This window comes from Columba livia, chromosome 5 (genome assembly GCF_036013475.1).
Source record: "Columba livia isolate bColLiv1 breed racing homer chromosome 5, bColLiv1.pat.W.v2, whole genome shotgun sequence".
Lineage (NCBI taxonomy): Eukaryota > Metazoa > Chordata > Aves > Columbiformes > Columbidae > Columba > Columba livia.
The window spans coordinates 67,613,948-67,634,290 of record NC_088606.1 but is presented as its reverse complement, the minus strand read 5'-3'; the positions used below and the strand labels follow the sequence as shown (position 1 = coordinate 67,634,290).

The following is a 20,343-nucleotide window of genomic DNA, read 5'->3' as shown; positions in this document are numbered from 1 at the left end:
GGTGACTCCAGCACTGCCCTGGGCAGCCTGTTCCAATGCCCCACAGCCCTTTGGGAAGGAATTGTTCCCCAGATCCAACCTACACCGAGCTCCGGGCAGTGCTGGGAGCACAGCGCAGCCAGGAGAGGGAGCAGCCTGCGGGAAGGTGCCACCGGCCCTTTGCTGTGAAGTCCTTGACCTCCAGAAGGGCCGTGTCCATCGCTCTGCTGCCGGCAAACCTTGCCCTGGAGGCCGGTGTGAAGGCAGGCGCTCGCTCGCGTCCCCGGCAGGTCTGGGAGCCGTCAGACATGGCACAACAGAGAGAAAAGGCTCGTGGATGCGGTGCTGGTGGCTGGAGCATCCTGGAGAGCCCGCAGCTTTTGGGATTGTCCTTCAGCTCATCGCTGCAACCACCTGCCCCAGGATCTTCCCTTGGTGCTCTCCTCATACGAAGCACATTAGGGCAGGGTGCTTGTGGGGAAACTGAGGCACGGAGCACCCCTGTGACAAAACCACAGGTAATAACAAAATATCCCGTGGGTCCATGGAACAGGAGACCCCAGAAGCTCCCGGGTGATGGCCCCACACGTCAGGGTGTGGTGTCCCCTCTCCCAGCAGCTCCTGAGGATGCGCTGGAGCGCGTTCTCGCAGCCGAGTGCGCGGGGTTGTGCAACCGCGCTGCCGCATCGGCACATTCCCCGGGGCCTGGTGCTGCTCAGCACCCTCTGCTGCGTCCTCCTGTTTATCCTCCTGGTCCGGCGGATTGGCTGCCGGCACGAGGAATCTGTGCCACGGCTCGCTAACCAAACACCAGCTAAGCCCCGGGAGCTGCGGGGTCAGCGCTCGGCTCCAGACCCACTTCTCCAAGCAGGAGCTCTCCCAGAAAGCAGATAAATGCATTTTCATGGGTAAGAATCATTCACCACAGCTCCAGGAATGATGAGAAGGGAAGCAGGGACAGCACTGACTTCATCCTGTTCCCACCAGACAGGTCCCTCGTCCCTTGTTCCAGGTCTTGCAGCTGGTCCCCAGCTGTGAAAGAAGCTTCCCTAGAAGCTGATCCACAAGGGACAAACCATCCCTTAACCTCAGAAGTGCTACTGGTTATTCTGGAAATAATCTCCCTCCAAAGGCCATAGGACAATTCCTTGCTACTTACAAACAACACCAGGGGCTGCAAATGAAAGGTGATGGAGTGGGACACGACAAGACCCCGTTGCTGCCCAGACCCCGCCTGCCAGCCGGGGAGAGCCAGCTCCTTGGCTAAGGGACAGCGGGACAATGTCCCCATGGCTCCTGGGCTGCCCAGAGGGTACGAAGGGCTGGAAACCCTGGTGACCCCGCAGCCCCTGCCTCCCCCCAGATACCAGCCCAGCATTCCTCCTTAATTAACGCTCTTTATTACCTGACTGTAACGATAACCAGTCACTCCCGGCAGAAGTGGCTCCTGTAACCCGAGTGGGACGCCAAAGCCAGATCACTCCCCCGTCTCCCCCAAAGTGCTTTTGGGACCACCCCTGAGCTCCACAGGCTGGTTACTCGCTCCGAAATACCGTCGCGTTAGGACACCCTTCTCCTGTGCGCACGCACACACGGCACATTCCCCCTCCGGTCACCAAAGGCAGGACTGTCCCAGCCAACACAGAGGTACAGCCACCACTGCGCCTCCCATCCTGGGGACGTGCCCATGGCAGCCCATGGCCAAGGACAGTTGTGCCCCTCCAGAGCAATGGGGCAGCCCCTGCATCCCCTGTCCAGCACCTGCATCCCCTGTCCAGCCCCTGCATCCCCTGTCCAGCCCCTGCATCCCCTGTCCAGCACCTGCATCCCCTGTCCAGCACCTGCATCCCCTGTCCGGTTCCCGCATCCCCCATTCAGCTCCTGCATCCCCCATTCAGCTCCTGCATCCCCCATTCAGCTCCCGCATCCCTGTTCAGCTCCCGCATCCCCCGTTCAGCTCCTGCATCCCCCGTTCATGCTGGAGCAGAAAAGCCAAGACCTAAAGTCACCCCAGAAACACGGTCAAGGCCAAGCTCTGGGAACCTGTGGCACAAGTTCCAGGGGAAAACACCAAACCCAGGACTAAGGCGATGGGGGTTCATGAGAAGTTGGGCATTACCCAGAACATGTGGGCTCCAAAGAGCTTAATTTGCGTGTCATGTATTTGAAATAATGAATGAAGAAATTGAGACGGGCTTTGAACACAGACACTCACACGCATTCCCCGCAACACCTTCCCCAGGGCTGCACCCAGCCTGGCCGTACCTGTCCCCCTCGCCCCTGGCAGCTCTCGGGGAGCTCCCAGATGACACCCCGGCTCCCACGTTCACCCCGCCGCAAACCTCTCGCTGCCGAGAGGGGAAACCATTCCACGCCAGCTCGGGTGGGAGGCAGAGAACAGCTTGCATTGGGAATGGAGATACAGGATGGGTGGGATTCAGCCAAGACCCCACATTTACCATAGCGAGTAGAAAGTATTACGGGATCTCCAGCGGCCAGGAAGACCCTGGAGCAACAACCTGAACAGTGAACCAGTGCCAGCAGTAAAGCACTCAGAGTAATGAACTGCAGCAGTACAACTAAACCATCACCAGAGTCCACAGCCCGGTCCCCAGCAGCATCTGCACGTCCCCTGGAAAGCTCCTGGAAAGCTCTCACACAGGCCCACAACTCCTGAAATAACACACACAGAAGAATATGTCTGACAAAAGCACCTTTGGATAAGCTGGGATGCATCTGTAAACCATTCAATGTGCCCACAGCAACCCTTGCTCCCATAGCTGGTGCATGGTGTTGCTACTCCTGACATATGAGCAAGAAGGGGCTATGAGCCGGTGCATAGACCCCGTGTAGGTGTATATAGAGAGATAACGCCTTCTCTCCACCTCCCAGGCCTCAAGGAGGATGTGGCAAGTGGTGAAAGCCATCCCGAGAGGAAACCATCCCGTAGGCCACGGCAGGACATGGGCACGTCCCTCCGGCAGCCCCGCAGGACAAGGCGGGTGGATCCACGCAGAAGGGACGACTGAGCCCATCCTCCCTCCCACACCTTCCCAAACCCTCCTCTTGCTTCTCCCTCCTTCCTGCTCCCCTCATCCCTTCCTTCCCCTACACATTATCCCTCCGGACCCTCCTGGATCCCTTTCTCCTTTCGGCTCCTCCACCCGTGTCCTGGCCTCTCCTCCGCCCTTGCCAGCTGTGAACCTTGGCGTGGATGGAGCCATTGTCCTCCGGGCACGGGGGCCGAGGAGGAGGAGGGGAAGGTGTGAGAGGGGACACAGTGGAACGTTTGTGTGTGTCCCCGCAGCCTGTCAATGCCCCGCTTGTCCATTCATGCCCGAAAGATGGCCGGAACAGCAGCACCCACACAAGCGTTGCCATTTGGTGGGGCGCAAGGTTCGCCCCGTTTGTTTGGAGCCCGCAGAGGCCGAAGACGCCGCCGTTATCTCCCATCTCTCTGCTGAGGGTGTTGATGGGCTGGTAGAGGGGACAACAGGACCAGAGAAGGTCACTTCATCGGGTGACAGGGAGGGAGTGCTGCCTTGTGCGGCTCTGCCACCCTCACACCTCCATTCCCCATCCCGGGAGGAAAACAGGAATGCGGAGAGAGTTTTCCATGCAACCATCAGACCCCTTCTGCTGATGTTCATACACGCTGGTGGCAGAACAAACCACGTCTCCAGCTCCTCTGGCCGTGCCCTAAATGGGATCCCAGCACCGCGGCCACCCCGCTCCACCTGGCTTTAGTCGAACTGGAGAGTACAAGAGAAGCCGCAGGTCAACGCTTCTGCTCCCTGCAGCACACTGACTTTACCCAGATTGCAAGTTTCGGGGAAGATCACAGGAGCGATCTGTTTCTATGGGGTCACACCTATGCGCACGAGCTCACCACTGTGGTGGTTAAAGCCCAGGTCATTCATCCCCAGCTCGCTCCTTGGGCTCTGTCCTGGGTAGCTGAGGCTTTTGTCGCTTCTATTTGGGGGACGATGCTGCAGCTCTTTTCCCTCTCAGGGTAAACTCTCTTCAGTGTGATTTATTGCCAGGGTGCATCAGCAATATAAGGAAAAAACACTAATATTTATTACCAGCTATGTACTGGCATTGAGCAGAGACTACGATCCCGCTGCCCACAGCCTCGCTGTGCTCGGTGGAGACCAGAAGACGCAATAAACCCTTGGAGAGGCTGATGGCAGAGCAATGTCACTCATGTCACAGGAAGCCCAGCGACACTGACCTCCCTGCAGGGCCACCAGGCTCCTGGAACAGCTCTTGGGAAACCTGGAGATCCAGGAGGCCACTTTCAGCCCGATTCTGACGATGTACGCACCACAAACACGGGGAACTGGGGACTTGGAGCTGCAATGCTTCTCCTGGAAACCCCCCGGCACGAAACAGTCCCTCGGCAGGAGGATTAATAATCAAACAGCAAGAGAATACAAGCCCACAGGCAGCCAAGCATCGCCTGGAACACCACGTCCAGATTGGGCGTCTCGTTCCTCCCTTCAACCGGGAGGCAACAAGGTCTCTGCTGTCCGCTCTGGCCAAGCTCCAGAGCGGGGCGAGCGCGAGGGCAGAGCGATTTATCGCGATGGGCCGCCTGCCCGGGATCGGGGAAGGGCCAGCGCTGCTTTTGTGCAACCAGCAGCGATGTTTCACAAGCAGGAGCGTCAGGCCGTTGGGCTCTACCTTCTCACACGTGCGACCACACGGCGCTTGCTTTTCAGCGCTACGTTTGCTCCAGAATGGACTCCTGCAAAAATCACGAGGGGCACCAAGAGCTGCTTCCATTGCTGGGTTTCCTCCACCATCATCTGCCTCTGCTGCACGTGCGGGACAAACCTCCCGAGACCCAGTGTCACCTCCCGGGATCTGAGAGCAGAACAACATCACCAAGTGCAGTTGGGCAGCCGGGCACACAGCTACAGCGCACACCATTTCTCTCCTATTTCATCCTTTTTAAGACAATGCCAAGCATTATATTCCCCAAACCACGCAGACCACAGGATTTTACTCAGGGTAAGCCCCCAAACCCAGAGTTCCTCTCTACAGAGGACGCATCCTTTGCACAGATGCAATTCTGAATTAGGCTTCAGCTGATTAATTGATCTCCCAAGGGAGGGGCCAGAATAATTCCCAGCCTTCAGTTCCTCATCTAAGTTTGCATGACATATCTCCACACCCTTACCTAGCCGGTAAAGAGCCCTCTGCTCCAAAAAACCTGCTTTTAACAAGATGGTTTTGGACTAGCTCAGTCACCTTCTTCACACTTTGCCTTTTCCTGAGTTAAGCTAAACTAAGCTTCTCTCACCACCCACAATAAACAGCAAGTAAAGACGCAATTAAAATAATTATTAAAAAAAAAATCCTTAGGGATTACTACCATGCCGACTATTTCCTATAAGCTTTCATACCGAAACTGACGTTTGCTTTTTTGAAAAGAAACGTGTTGTTTGCATTTTCGCACTAACTGTGAGCTGTCTCCTGCACCAGCACATAGTTCCCGCACCAGGGCTTTAGCAAACAGCCGGTAGACAACACAAATCGGATCCCGAATGTGCCACTTGGATCCCATCCACCCCGCTGGGTGTTCTGGGTCTCACTTCAAAGCAGCGCCACGTCCGGAGCGGCACGAACGCTGGGGAAGGTGCCGGCCCGAGGACGCTGCGTGGGGAGGAGAGGAGGAGGAGAGGAGGAGGAGGTCACCGGGGCTCGGGGAGGAGGAAGGCACCGACCGCACACGTTCCCGCTGGTGGAACGGCTCCTCGGGCTCTCGACACGCAGAACAGAGTCATCTCCACGTATTAGACAGGCAGAGGCAAATCCTAGGACTAAAATAAGGGCGAGGTGTGCCCAGTGTGAGATAAACCGCACGGCGGCACCGCCCGAGCTGTGAGCGCAGAAGGACGAGGGATGGATGACGATGGGTAAGATCTTCACAGAGTCACAGAATGCCAGGGGTTGAAGGGACCTGGAAAGCTCATGCAGTGCAATCCCCCCATGGAGCAGGAACACCCAGATGAGGTTACACAGGAAGGTGTCCAGGCGGGTTGGAATGTCTGCACAGAAGGAGACTCCACAACCCCCCTGGGCAGCCTGGGCCAGGCTCTGCCACCCTCACCAGGAACAAGTCTTTTCTCATATTTAAGTGGAACCTCCTGTGTTCCAGTTTGAACCCATTGCCCCTTGTCCTACCATTGGTTGTCACCGAGAAGAGCCTGGCTCCATCCTCCTGACACTCACCCTTTACATATTTGTAAACAAATAAGATTTGCAAACAAAAACATCTTAATATCTTCTCACCAAGGGCTGAGCACAGAAGAGACAGGAGGAAGGTCAGGGACCTGCGAACTAAAGCCAGAGCCTTCTCCTGGGACCTGGCAGATCTCTGGGAGCCATAAAATGTCCTGAGTTGGAAGGGACCCACAAGGACCATCGAGTCCAACTCCTGCCCCTGCACAGAACAACCCCAAAACTCACACCATGTGTCTGAGGGTGTTGTCCAAACGCTCCCTTGACAGTGTCAAGCTCCTCCCTGGGGAGCCTGTTCCAGTGTCCAGCACCCTCTGGGTGAGGAACCTCCTGATGTCCAACCTGAGCCTCCCCGGCACATCCTCTTGAGATCACACGCTGCTGCTGCTGCTGCTGCTGTTTGAAGGCACCTGCTGGGCAAAGCCGTGTGTAGGTCCCGGGCGAACAAATCTGTCCCGCTGCCAGCCTGGACTGCGACAAAGAGCCGAGTTGTGAGTGAGGAGGCGAGGAAATTACACAAATTGGATGAGTCATTAGATCAACAGACTAAAAGACCTCTTAGAGCCTTCTGTCCAGGCCAGCACAAGGTCATTCATCCCCAGCTCGCTCCTTGGGCTCTGTCTTGCGTGGCTGGGGTTTTTGTTGCTTCTATTTGGGGGACGATGCTGCAGCCCCACTCTCCTCCAAGCCCGATCTAAACGCTCCCTTTCTTATCTCCGCTCACTGCCAGTGTCCCTGGTGATAACACAGCACCAGGATTTCCCAGCTGGGCCATTCAGCATCTTCTAACCACAACCAGCTCCTCCAGCCCCGACCACCATCAGCCTGACATTACCTGTCCCCTGTGACTGTCCCCAAGCTATCACTTCCCATCACCTCCGCAGCATCTGTCTCTCTTCCCTTTGAATCTCTGTTTGGAATTATTTTCCTTCAGATGCACCTTCTTTTGCTTTCCCCAAAAACAAGGGCCATGGCTCCAGCGGGGCTGAACCCCAGCACTGCAGAAATGGAGCAGAAAATACAACCTTCCTGTAAAAATCCACTTTTTCATCTTTTTCACTCAACGCTCGTGGTACCAGCAGCATCTTTAGATTGATAAATACAAGCGTTATCGAGGGGTCTCCGTAACAACACACCCCGAGCTCTGCTGGGCTGGACGTCAATCCAAATATCAGCCTTGAATTTCTCCCCTGGATTTTACTAAATGCCAAACGACATGGCGATTAGAAACTGCACCTGCATGGAACTGAGAGGGAAAACCTGGGAGAGACCAAACACCAGCAGAGCTGAAATCCAGCTGTTGGTGTCGAGACAGCAAAGAGCAGAGGGGTTTCCAGCACAGACCCTGGCCAAAGTCATTCAGCATCTCCTATTGCTGTTCTCCATTGGCAAAGCTTGAAGGGGGCACATGGATTGGTGGGATGGCAAATAAAGGGAAAAAACCACATTCATTCTTACAAAGCATCATGAATCGCTTGGTAAGTGGCAGCAATCGCTCTGCTGCCTCATGACAGAGCACAAGGGCATGGAAATATCTGAGAGACTTTGGAAAAAATTGAAATAACCCTGGTGGGGATGCATAAGAAGCTTTACAGAAGTCCCAACACAACCCAAGGCAGCAGACGGCGTCTCCACAGCTACGAGAAGCTCAGGGAGGAAAAATCAAAGTTTCTCAGCACAGAAAACCACTCACTGTTCAACTGCCCTTCAACTTCTCAACTTCTGGACAAAGGTTTCGGAGGCAACTCAGTGATTGGAGTTGACCTCCTGGGCCATTCTCCATAGGGTTGGAGTTGACCTCTCGGGCTGTTCTCCATAGGGTTGGAGTTGACCTCCTGGGCCATCCTCCATAGGGTTGGAGTTGATCTCCTGGGCCATCCTCCATAGGGCTGGAGTTGATCTCCTGGGCCATCCTCCATAGGGTTGGAGTTGATCTCCTGGGCCATCCTCCATAGGGTTGAAGCTGACCTCCTGGGTTATTCTCCATAGGGTTGGAGTTGATCTCCTGGGCCATCCTCCATAGGGTTGAAGCTGACCTCCTGGGTTATTCTCCATAGGGTTGGAGTTGATCTCCTGGGCCATTTTCCATAGGGTTGGAGTTCACCTCCTGGGTTATTCTCCATAGGGTTGGAATTGACCTCCTGGGCCATTTTCCATAGGGTTGGAGTTGACCTCTTGGGCCATTCTTCATAGGGTTGGAGTTGACCTCCTGGGTCATTCTCAGAAAAGAGCACACAGAGCTGAAGATCTGCTAGAAGAACTAGATGATCTTTAAGGTACCTTCCAACCCAAACCACTCTATGATTCTATTAAGAAGTTGCCACGCACAACACCAAACTTTCTTTTTGAGAGACCTGTATTGAGACCAGCAAGTGAGACCATGTGCTGATCGACCTGTATGATGTGCTCTCATTGGAAATTCAGAAACAAAGGTTCTGTCAGTCTGCTCTAACTCTCTTTGACTTCTCCAGTCCCTCTGAGAAGTTCTCAGCCCATGCAGGTTCTCGGGGCCGAGCCGAGGACAAAGACTGACCAGTTCTCTCCCAGTTCACCAGGACAAGTTCTTTCCTTTAAAAGCCCAAACCTGGAGGTTTTTGCTTGGTTGAGGTTTTGTTGGTTGGGTTTTTTTTTACAAATGGAACACAAACACAAAACCACACGAAGCTCCACAGTTCTCCTGGCAACCTCAACCTCATCACGAAATTCTCTGTGGCAGTAAAATAAAACATCAAACCTGTTATTCCTCCACGGTTTCTGCATTGCTCAGAGCTGTTATATGGGTTGGGTGAGAAGATCCAATAGTTCCTTCTAACCTGAAGCTCAGTTAAGCGTCTTTATTTTAAGAAAGGATATTTTCAAAGCAGGTGTCCTGTTGCCAGTCCCAAGAGGTTCGGAGCTCAGTCCTGCAGTGAGGACAAATGTCTTAACAACATGAGACCTCCCCACTGTTCATGGACACAAAGCCTCTGGATTTACCGAGCGCTATAATGTTTGCAAAACAGAAAAAAACACCACTTAATACATCTCTCTTGCACTGACAAAACCCTAAACCAACAAAACCCACCTTGACCCATTTAAACAACAGGCTGGTCAAAGCAGCAACATGTACACAAGACTTGGAGTCTAGCTCTGCAAAACCAGAGAACTCCACAAGTGTCCTTAAGGCTGGAACTATCCCCAGGGAGCACCCTGAACTCCCGCAGCCCCTCAACCTCCCAAAGCTTCTCCCCTTTTCACTCGCTAACATGGACCATTCACCAGCTGATCAACCTGCATCTTAAAAGACGAACCAAGGACACATCAGACCAACTTTCTCAATCCCGTTCTCACCATCTAGTTCTCAAAGCTCCCTCTCAGTGGGGTTTGGTTTCCAAAACTGCAGAGAAAAGGGTTTAAACAACAAAAAAAACAGTAAATCCCACTACTTGTCTGCTTCAGAGAGCGTTCAGCCTGCACATGACGTTCTCCTGACAAGGAATTGCTTCAAACTTCTCTCTCTGGGCTGCGAAACCCATCCCCAGGCTGCAAGGTCCCCATGTTGCTGTTCCTTGTGTCCCTTCAGCCCTCCAATGCCAATGAGATGAGTGTTGAAACATCCGTTATCACTACCTGTTCTACTACGCTGTGTGTGACAACTCTTCACTATCCACCTCTCCGTTCCAACCCCCCTTTCCAAGGACTGAATTAAAACAGGAGGGGGGAAGATGAACAGAAGTTCTCCTACTCCCCTCCCCAGTACTTCTCATTGACCTGAGACTTTCATTTGGATGGGACCTCATCAGAAAACAAAAACAAAACCAAGTTTCTGTTCTTACAAGGAGCAGAACGTTGATTATACAGCGTGTTTCACAAAGATGGACCCGATTTCCAAGCAGCGTAAAGTGACACTGGGTCCATCGTTGTGAAACACCCTGTTTTATCAGCAAGCAGCCAACTATGAAATGGCTCAATAGCCCTTAGAGCGCTCTGTTTTTAAGCTTTTGCTTTACTTAAGCAGGTGTTTCATTTCCAATAAAGCCAAAGCGCACTTTTTAGTGCTTTATTGAATCAATGTCCATAACCATTACTTGTCACAACAGAAGAGATAAGCCAAGATCAAACGGGCTGATAAGATGTTGGGTTCCCTGTTTATCTTGATCTCCAGCAGTCAGCTGTCATCAGCACACGGGATTAAAAGTCATAAATTGTAGTTGCTGATTAATAAGTATTGTTGGACATAAACTAAGGGAATCTTCATATTCCAGATGAATCTATATTACATCCACTTCTCAAGAGTGAAGCTCAGCACAGCCCATGGTCCTTGCCACCAAAGCAGAGAAAGCTCACAGGAACTGGGGCTCCAGCTCTTTTGGAACCCCCACCTGTGCCTTCCGCAAGCCCCATGCCCACCCCCTCCCCGCCAAGTATTCTCTTCTTCTCCTTGGGTAAGAAAAGCAGGTTTGTCACTCCGAGTATCCCAAGATAACACGTGCCTGCAATGTTGGGGTGATGGCAACAGACTCTGTTAAAAAAAACCAAACCCAACCTAATTTGGTTCCAGCTAAAATGGCTTTCATTCCTGTTTTTAGAAGTCGGAGATCTCCGCAAAGCCAGACTGCGGCCGGTGGCATCGCTTACTCACTTGTGGTCCCAACCCGCACCGCTCCTGTCCGTTCGGTCCCCGTTCACACCACACGCTGCTCCGCAATCACAGCCCCGCTTGGTTGCTTTTTTCCTACTGATGTGGTTTGCAATGACTTAGGGCATCACTCAGTACATCTCCTTCGATACGCTGCAAACTAACGATGGAGCAGCTGAAGGAAAGAAGATCGGATAGAGCAAAAGGGATGCGGGAGAGCGGGGGAAGAAAAGAAGATATAGGATGAGCCCTGAGAGGCTCAGAAAACTTTAAGCACTGCAGAGACTGACGCCAGCTCTCCTGTCACAGCAACTGGGATGCGAAAGAGAAATATCCAGCAAAACCCACAGGCGTTTGCTCTCCTTCCACAACGAATCCGGTATCTCGGTTGCGTGGCCAGGGCTGGCCGCTCTCCCCGATCTCCCTCTCGCCATTTTGAGTAACCGCATCCAAACAAAGTTCAGCGAGATAAGTGGTGGAACCCTGAGGATCACATTACACTTTCCTTTGGGAAGGAAGCGTTTCATTTGAACGTGCCTCGAATGCGCTTCCACGTGTGCTGGAAGATGGTGGGGAGCACAAGGTTGACCGGAGTGTCCATCTCCACTGCCTCAGACAGAAGATGTCCCCTGTCCCTGCTGTGTGAGGCAAATGGTGCCAGCGGGAGAACGTCTGGAGGATGAGGAGGGGTGTGGGAATCACAGAACCACGGGATGGGTGGGGCTGAAGGTCCCTCTGTAGCTCCCGGCCCCACCTGCTCACGCAGGGTCACAGAGCAGATCACACAGGATCCCAGGGGGTTGAATGTCTCAGAGGAGACTCCACAGCCGCTCTGGGCAGCCTGGGCCAGGCTCTGGCACCTCCCAGCAAAGACGTTTCTGCTCACGTTCACATGGAGCCTCCTGTGTTTCAGTCTGTGCCCGTTGCCCCTCACCCTGGCGTTGGGCACCACTGAACAGAGCCTGGTCCATCCTCTGACACCCACCCTGAGATACTGATCCCATTGATCACATCCCTCTCAGCTTCTCCAGCTCAACAGCCCCAGCTCTTTCAGCCTTTCCTCAATGAGAAAGATGTTCCAGACCCCTCAGCGTCTTTGTTTCCCTCTGCTGGACCCCCATAAGGGGATCTATCCACGAAACCAAAGGTGGAAGCCACCAGAGAGCCAAGTGTGGTGTCCAAAGCCTCCATTTGTCAGAGCACCCCATGTCCCTGCAGAGCAGTGTCCTCCCTTGTCCTGCTGACCTGACACGGCCTCATCCTTCCCTGTCCATCCCTAGATCTGGTACATGTCTGGGAAGCACCGAGCAGGCCCTGGTGGGGGTTCTGTCTCCTAAAGGATGTCACCCCATGAGCTGGTGCACGGGAGGGGCATTGGCCAAACACCAGGTTGGGCCCAGAAGCCACCAGCCTGTTCGTGTTTGTGTCCCCAGCCCCAGCTGCTCCCCCGTCCCCTGGCACCGTACATGTTAGTTAATCATTCCTCACACACATTTAGCTCACCAGGGTTCTTATCAGAGAGTGCAAAGTCCAAGTCCAACCAGCAAGACTACTAGAAAGAGGAGAAGGGGGTTGTTCTGCAAAGTTCCACTGGAGCGGTGCCAGGGAAATCCCTAGGGACATGGGACATCAAGCCACGGCCCAGGACCCTGTCTGGGCAGCAGAGGAAGGGCAGACCCCTCCAGCACTGCTGGGGGTGGACACACAGCCTGGCACCGCTCCCGCCTCCGGATCACTCAGGTCGTGTCCCAACAGGAGGAATCCATAAGGTTCCTGACTAGAAGAGGCCACATACCAAGGGTTCCATCCCTCTTCCTTCTTCAAAAGATCTCTTCTGGTTTTATTTCTCACTAAGTGACCACAGGTAGAGATGGAGATGAAAGCAGAGAGGAGACCATTGAGCTATGATAGGAGAGAGCAACTTCCCCGCAATGTCCCTGCTCATGGCAGGGGCTGGACTAGATGACCTGTCAAGGTCCCTTCCAACCCAAACTAGCCTGTGGTTCTATGATTCCCCACACACCACTTGGATGGGCGGCACTTCTCGAGGCCAACCATGCCCAGGAACCATGTCATCCCACGGTTATTGTCCAGCTGGGGTGACTCTGACCCCCGCCCTAGTGAAGCCTCCAGCACACAAGGGTGAGGGAACAGAGGGAAGTCCTGCCTATCCAGCACCCCAAAAGGCTCTTTCTCGACCAGAATTTCCTCCCCACATCCCCGCGGGCTCTTGCGCAAGCCGGGAGCAGCGCGGGTCAGCCGGATATCTGAGTCACCGCCGTGCCCGTTTCCATCCCCCCATCACACCTCCAGAAACAACGCCCTCCGAAGCCGCCCCGACGGCCACGTCTCCCCGCTCCCTCCCGCGGGGCCGTGTCCAGGCATCGCTCGCGGGACAACGACCTGGGGAAGATACATTAACCAGAACACCAGCAAAATACCTCTTGGCGGAGCCCCGGCGGGGGTGTGCACACCTCGCTCCTTCTGAATCACAACCCGGCCCTTATCAGACGTCTGAAGGGATCCACCCTCCTACTAACAGCTCTCTGGCTCTGCTCCATCTTCTGGATGTCTCCTGGCCTTTGCTCATGCAGGAAAGAAAAGGAGTTTTGGGGAAAACTGGGGAAAAAGGGCAGATTGTTCTGCACAACCTGGGCCTGAGAAGCAGATCGTAGAACAGAATCATTTTGGTTGGAAAAGACCCTCAAGATCATCAAGTCCAGCTGTTCCCGCACCCCTGGCACTGCCCCATGTCCTGAGAACCTCATGTCCGTCTGTCCAGCCCTCCAGGGCTGGTGACTCCAGCACTGCCCTGGGCAGCCTGTTCCAATGCCCCACAGCCCTTTGGGGAAGAAATTGTTCCCACATCCAACCTCACCCTCCCCTGGCGCAACTTGAGGCCGATTCCTCTTGTCCTATTACTTGCTACCTGGTAGAACAGACCAACCCCTCCATGCTACAACCCCCTTGCAGGTAGCTGTAGGTGGGGACAAGCGCTTTGGCTGAAGACGCTGGGAACCTCCTGCTGCTGGTCCTGCTGGGATGGCGGTGGCAGCTTCCCCTGTGCCCAGGAACGTCCCCTTGGCCTCGGCCAAGTGCTGCAGAGCTCAAGGGAAGGTTTTCCTCTCTTCCCACCTCTGGTTCAGCTGCAGGATGGAGCTGGGCTCACCAGCACCCTCACGTCACCCGCTCTCCTGACGGCACGTGCTGACCACGACAAGCTGGGTGGGCAGGAGAAGCTGGAGCCAGAGGGCAGAGAGAGGAGAACCGGCAACGATCCCGCTGGAAAGACAGACGGAGGGGAAAAATAGCCGAGCCGTGCGAGGGCCAGGGGGTCGGCGCCTTTACCTGCCCGGATCCAGCGCATCCTGAGCATGGTGGCCGCAGTGTCACGCTCCCGCCGCCTCCCCGCCGTCCCCTCCCGTCATGGTGCTGCCCGGCTCGGCTCGCCCGGCTCCCCGCGCTGCTGGTTTTGCTGTCCCCTCGGCAAAGAGTGGGAGGCGCGGGGAGGAGGCCGGGAGGCTGCCGCGACCCGCCGGGATTTGGGGCTGCGAGGGGATTACCGGGAGGGACGGTCATGTGTTAGTGCTGTACCAGGTTCCCCAGGACCACTCTGTCACGGGCCAGCAAAGCGCTCCCACGCAAAGCCTCTTACGTCCCCCAGCGCGCCAGCCAGGCCCCGCAGAGACTGTCACCCGCAAAGCCACCGCGGCCCCGCTGCTCCCCAGAGCCGGGTTTGGGCACACAGCACCCCTGGCCGAGATCACGTCGTGCTTTTTGCCTGTGATTCTCCCAGCCATTCCCCTCTGCCCTTACTCTTCCCACACCAAACAGAAATCAATCCTCCCTCCAGCACGGTGCCGACTCCGAGGTGCGTTTGGTGGATGCGGAGATTGAGGGTCTGACTCAGTCACCGACAGTCACTGGACGGGCAGAGGGGAACGGCCAGCGGGAAGCCCAGCTCCCAAGAAGCAGAATCATTTCAGTTGGAAAAGACCCCCCCAGGATCACCAAGTCTGACCATAACCTGGTCTAACTCTAGCACTAAACCATGTCCCTAAGAAAAAGCCATTTTTTCCAATAATTCAAAGAACTAGACGCTGCGATGCGCTGCATTGCTATGGCAAACCCAGATGCCTAAAAACACCCATGGGGCCGGTTGTCCTGGTTTATGTGCGTGGTTTCTGCCTCCAGAGCAGCCCCTTGTTTCGCTGGGACTCTTTTCCACAGTCTCCAGGAACTGACCCTGTGCCCGTGGTCCAGGGAACCCCCGTGATCTGTAACTCACAGCGGGGTCACCCGCCCGGCCAGAGCCCCCAGCTCAGGGACGCTTCACCCACCGCGAGCTGGAAGACGAACCATCGCTCCTCTTCCCTGAAGCTCACGGCGTCACTGGTTTACATCAGTGGAAGTTTCACCTGCTAAGCCCTTTCCCACTTGTTCCCATCCATCCCCAAACCCTCCTGCAGACACACGGGACACACAGACGCGACCCTTATGGCACAGAGCAGTGGACAAGGTGTGAATCTGCGAGTCCTGGGCTCAGCTCTCCGCATTTCATGTTTCTTCATCCAGGAAAAATGGGGAAACGGCCCAGACCTCCTCCTGCAGGGCTGCGAAGCGGCGCTTCCCACTCACACACATAAAGCGCTCCACAATACACAATAAAAATCACCAAGCAAGTAATGAACACCACTAACACATGTATACACACGCTCCTCTGGGCAAAAACACCCGCTAATACAAACACACTCGCTGCCTTGCTGATCAAACACCCGGTGCTCATTGCTCACTCCTGGCTCGAAGGCTCCTGCGACCCCCCGGCAGCACGGACAGACACACGGACGCTGAAAAATTACATGTATTAACCCCACAGGACTCGCACGTCCTCACTGAAATCCGGCCCTTTCTGTCTGACCAGCTCCTGCTTTTCCCAGCGACATCTCAACCCCAAACCCTCCAAACTTCCAGCGCTGGGAATTCTTTCTCCATTTCTCGCCCACTCCCCCGCCCCCCGGCCCCGCTCTGCACATCTTTCCCCATATACATTCTTTAACAACCTCTTATCTCATAAATTAGGCGAGAGAGAGCGGGATCCCGAATAGCTGAGCTCTGGCGTCACCGTTTCCCTCGCGCCGGGGCAGGCAGGGAGGACGGGAAGGTTTCTTGTAGGATGCCAGCCAAGGGTCAGCCGCTTTCAACTCCCTGCTTTTCCTTTGATACAAAATACAAATGCTTTGGGTAAACACTCCCAACACTATGGAAAGACCAGGCTGAGCTCCTGCGCCTCCGCTGCCAGAACCCCCAGCGTCCCACGCTAGGCAGGATGGTGCTAAGCATCACAAAATGCATCCCCTGGCTTAGGGACAATGATGGTGTCCCTAAGCCAGGACACGGCCACCTGGAGGACACTCCGAGGCCATAGCGCCACAACCGCGCTCACAGCATCTTCATCCCAGGAGGGTGTGAATTATGTCACAGAATCATCACAGTTTGGGTTGAAGGGACATTGAAAGGTCCCCCAGTGCCACCCCTGCCATGAGCAGGGACATCTTCAGCAGCTCAGGTTGCTCAGAGCCCCGTCCAGCCCGGCCTGGGATGTCTCAGGGATGGTTCAGCCACCACCTCTCTGTGCCATTTACTCCAGCGTTTCACCACACTCAATCTAAAAAATGTCTTCCTGGTGTCCAGCCTGAATCTCCCTCCGTTAGTCTTTCCCCAGCCCCTTCCCAAACATCAAAGCAAAGCTTTGATTAAACGACTTTTCACATCATTCTTCTGCTCCTCTGTCCCCGTGTGTCTCAGATCTCACTCTTAAGAGCAGCCGGCTGCATTCCAAAGAAATAAGGAGATCCTGCCCATGCAAATGCGGAGAGCCCTCTTTATGGATATAAAAGTCCATTTATGCGGACAAACAGGCAATTGGACCTGAGATTTTGGGAGTGCTCGCTTCCCAGACAAGCCCCGCTCTGCGGACGGGACCTGCTGCGCTGTCGCTGCCGCCAGCCGAGCGCCAGGGTTTGGAATCAGCACAGCCCCCCGCTCCTTCACAGCACAGCCCCCCGCTCCTTCACAGCACAGCCCCCTCCCCAGAGGTCTGCGAGAAGAGCCCAGTTAATCCTGGCCTGACGCTCTGCAATACGGAGCGTTACAGGGGACTGCGTGATGAGGCCGCTAACGGCTCGCTGGGATCCTGCGCTAACCTGAAGAAAGCGAAGGAAAGGGGATTCCCAAGTTGTTTCGGGGTTTTCAGCCTGCAAGAAGAAATGCCCTTAGTGCGAAATCTCCGCTTGGCCAGAAGATGGTCTGTGAGATAAGAAAATATTTCACTATAAGAAAAAAATAAGGTTTAAAGATGAGCTCCCCGTCAGCAAGGAACCAGCAGACACCTTGAAAGGAGTGATGGGGCAGCGAGGAATCAATTCTACTAATGAATTTATTCCTGTAAAGTAATAACCTCTAACAGATCTATTGTTCACCACTGGATTACGCATCCAGAAACCATTAATTCTTCAGGACAGCGAGATTCCAGGGAAAATCCGACTCCGTGCTGCAAAGCCAGTGATTTAAGGCACTGACCTTCGGTTCCGAACAGCAGAGGGTCAGTTTGGCCACGTACCCCCGCCGAGCAGCACCATTAACACAGGAACTAAAGGAACGAACCCGGTTTCTTCCCTCGCTGCATAAAGCGAACAGAACCGCGATCCTTCGCGGTCAAACTTCCTCGTCTGTCCCTCTCACCCTCAAACGCTGTGTTGAAACAGATGCTCTACCATAGCACCAAAGGGACGCAGCTGCCCTAACGAAGCCAACGGCCATGCCGGGGCTCCATGGAAAAAGTGAAGCTCGGAGAAGCTCTATAAAGGAAGTTTTACAAGTAAGTAAATAGCAGAGGGTAAGAAATACCCTTCAGCCCCAGTTTCCACATTATCACAGGGACTAGGTGGTTTTAATTCGAAAGAAAGGCAGAAAGAAGCAAAAAGATAAAGATACAAAGAAGGAAAAAGAAAGAATCCCAGCACGGTTGAGCTTGGAAGGGACCTCTTGAGATCATAGAATAACCTTGCCGTGGGTCGTCTTGTCCAACCCCCTGTTCAAGCTGGATCACCCCCAGCACCCAGAAATAACAAGGCAGAGAAAGAAAGAAACCTCCCCCCTGCAAAATGATGCTCTGGGGAGGGAGAAAAACTCCACTTCTGCAGAAGAGTTGAAGTCCAACGCCTGTAAATAACGTCGGGGTTTTGAGCAAGTGCTGTAAGGAGCCTGGGGAGGTGCTGGGTGCCCAGAGGACAGGGGGTGGGTGGAATTGAGGAGGTTGGTCCACATGAAGCCCTGAAACTCACACATGCCCCCCAAGGATGAGGAGAAGCGGGGTGGGAGCGCACGCTGAGCGCCTGCGGGCAAGGATGCTCGTCATAGAACCACAGGATCATTTCCTCGCTAATCCTGGCACTCCCGGGAACCCAGAACCACGGCTGGAACAACCAGGGGATGCGTCTGCCTTAGCAGAAGAGGAGACGTGGTGCTGAGGCATCGCTCCTGAGAGCGTCTGCTCCGTGTGGCGCATCGTCACTCTCCTCCCGGGGTTAGAATCATCGAATGTCCTGAGCTGGAAGGGACCCACAAGGATCACCAACTCCTGTCCCTGCCCAGGACAACCCCAAAATTCACACCATGTGTCTGAGGGTGTTGTTTAAACGCTTCTCGAATATTGTCACGCTTGGGGCTGTGACTACCTTAAATCCTTCCAGCAGCCAAAGTGACACAGGGGACAGAGTCCTCGCACCCCAGAGCACGAGCACTGTGCATGGAACCCGAGCTCCAGAGCCGACCCCGCACACAACCCGCTCCCCACGGTCCCCCCAGCTCTGCCACCAGCTCCAGGACCTGCTGGTGGGACGGAACCTCGTCAGGACAGGCACGTTGTTCCCCCTTGATCGGCACAACGGTGTCACACCAAATAAAACCCCCGGCTGGCAAGCAGCCCGCCGGAGAACAAGGGGCACGCGGTGCAGGGCGCAGCACCAAAGGAGAAACAAAGACAACGAGCGAGGAAGAGCAGCAACAACAGTCAACAAGGAAGAGCGAAGCGTGCCAACAGAGCCAGAGCGGGCAGAGAAACAGCGAGCCGAGGGACAACAAAGGACATCGGGGTCCCAACACGTCCCCAGACATACAGCTCAGCCCCACCACCAGCAACCGTATTTCACCCCTGCCTGATTGCGAGGCCAAATTCTCTTTACAACCACTTTTCCAGCGTTGGTTTCAGTAAAAGCTGCCTTTGGTTTGCAGCGATGGGGAGGAGAACGGGAACCACAGACACGCGGTGCCCCAAGGGGTCTGGCCTGGAAATGCTGATGAGATGGGGGGTCTGCTGGACACCACCAGTGTTGGATCTGCTACCTCCTGGAGCAAAGAGGAGCCATTTCCCCAGCAAAGCGTGGAGCCCTGAGCCTGTTCCCAATGTGCTGTGCCCAACACCTACAGCTCAGGGCACAGGGACAGAGGCCACTGGTCTTGAGACGAGCAGAGCGGGACCAAGAGTGTGGCCCCATAGAATCATTTTGGTTGGAAAGGACCCTCCAGATCGAGTCCAAACACAACCAAACTCTAGCACTAACCCCTGAGAACCTCATCACCGTGTCTCTTAAACCCTTCCGGGGATCGTGACGTCTACGCCAGAGACACGATCAGGAACCTGTGCCCGGTCCGTGGGCTGGTGACGGCCACCCCGAGGTCCCCAGCGGGGTGCACACAAGCGTCCGACGTCCCACACAACACACCCCAGCGCTCGTTTGGGACCCGCGGCGCCCGTGTGGGATGCAACCCGGGCTCAGGGACCCCTGCATGGCTGGACGAGGCGGCAGGGGCCTCCTTAAGCCTGTCCTAGGTGGGCAAAGGCTGCGGTTAAACAGGACGCACACCCCCCCGCGCACGCTACCTTCAAAAAACCGCTGCAGAGCCTCCGTCTCGTCCACCACCTCCATAGCTGTGCCATGCACCGGCCGGGCTACCCCCGGTGCCCGCAGCGGGGCATCCCCCCGGGCCGCTCGCTGCCGCTCCGCTCCGCTCCGTGCCGGGGGGGCCCGTCCCGCCCCGCCGCTCAGCGCCCCCCCCCGCCCCGCCGGGCTCCCGGAGCCGAGCGCGGCCGCTCGCTGCCCATCGACGGGACCGAGCGCTGCCCGAGCGCTCCGGCCGCAACTCCCCGCCCCGCTCCTCCCCCGCCTCCTCCTCTTCCTCCTCCTCCTCCCGCCCCCGGGGCTCCCCTGGAATCCGGTACCTCCCCAAAAATCACTTCCCCCGCTCCCAATCTTTAGCGAGCCGCAGCGCTCCCAAACCGTCTATACCCCCCCCAAACACCCTTCCAGCGCGGGGGCTGGGGAAACAGTTGTGTTTTCTTCCCCAGATGTGCCCACAATCAATAATAATGCCCCAATAAAAAAAACCATAACAGTACAGTATCTAAATGAAGTTACAGTGATCTGAGCACAGTTAAC

The 20,343-nt window shown here is 55.2% G+C and overlaps 1 protein-coding gene across 3 annotated transcripts in view; it reads right to left on the bottom strand.

Annotated features, from left to right (window-relative positions):
- MYRF (myelin regulatory factor) overlaps window positions 1–20,056 on the bottom strand; it is a 53,543-nt gene extending 33,487 nt beyond the window's left edge. For 2 of the 3 annotated variants that reach the window (XM_065066347.1, XM_065066348.1), the window contains exon 1: window positions 19,788–20,056. In XM_065066347.1, the coding sequence (XP_064922419.1) occupies window positions 19,788–19,833 (46 nt within the window). In that variant the 5' untranslated portion in view covers window positions 19,834–20,056. Of the gene's footprint in view, window positions 1–14,194; window positions 14,229–19,787 lie in introns of those variants that run through there. The other variant, XM_021282500.2, reaches the window with a different exon arrangement.
- Window positions 20,057–20,343: the final 287 nt, after the last annotated feature.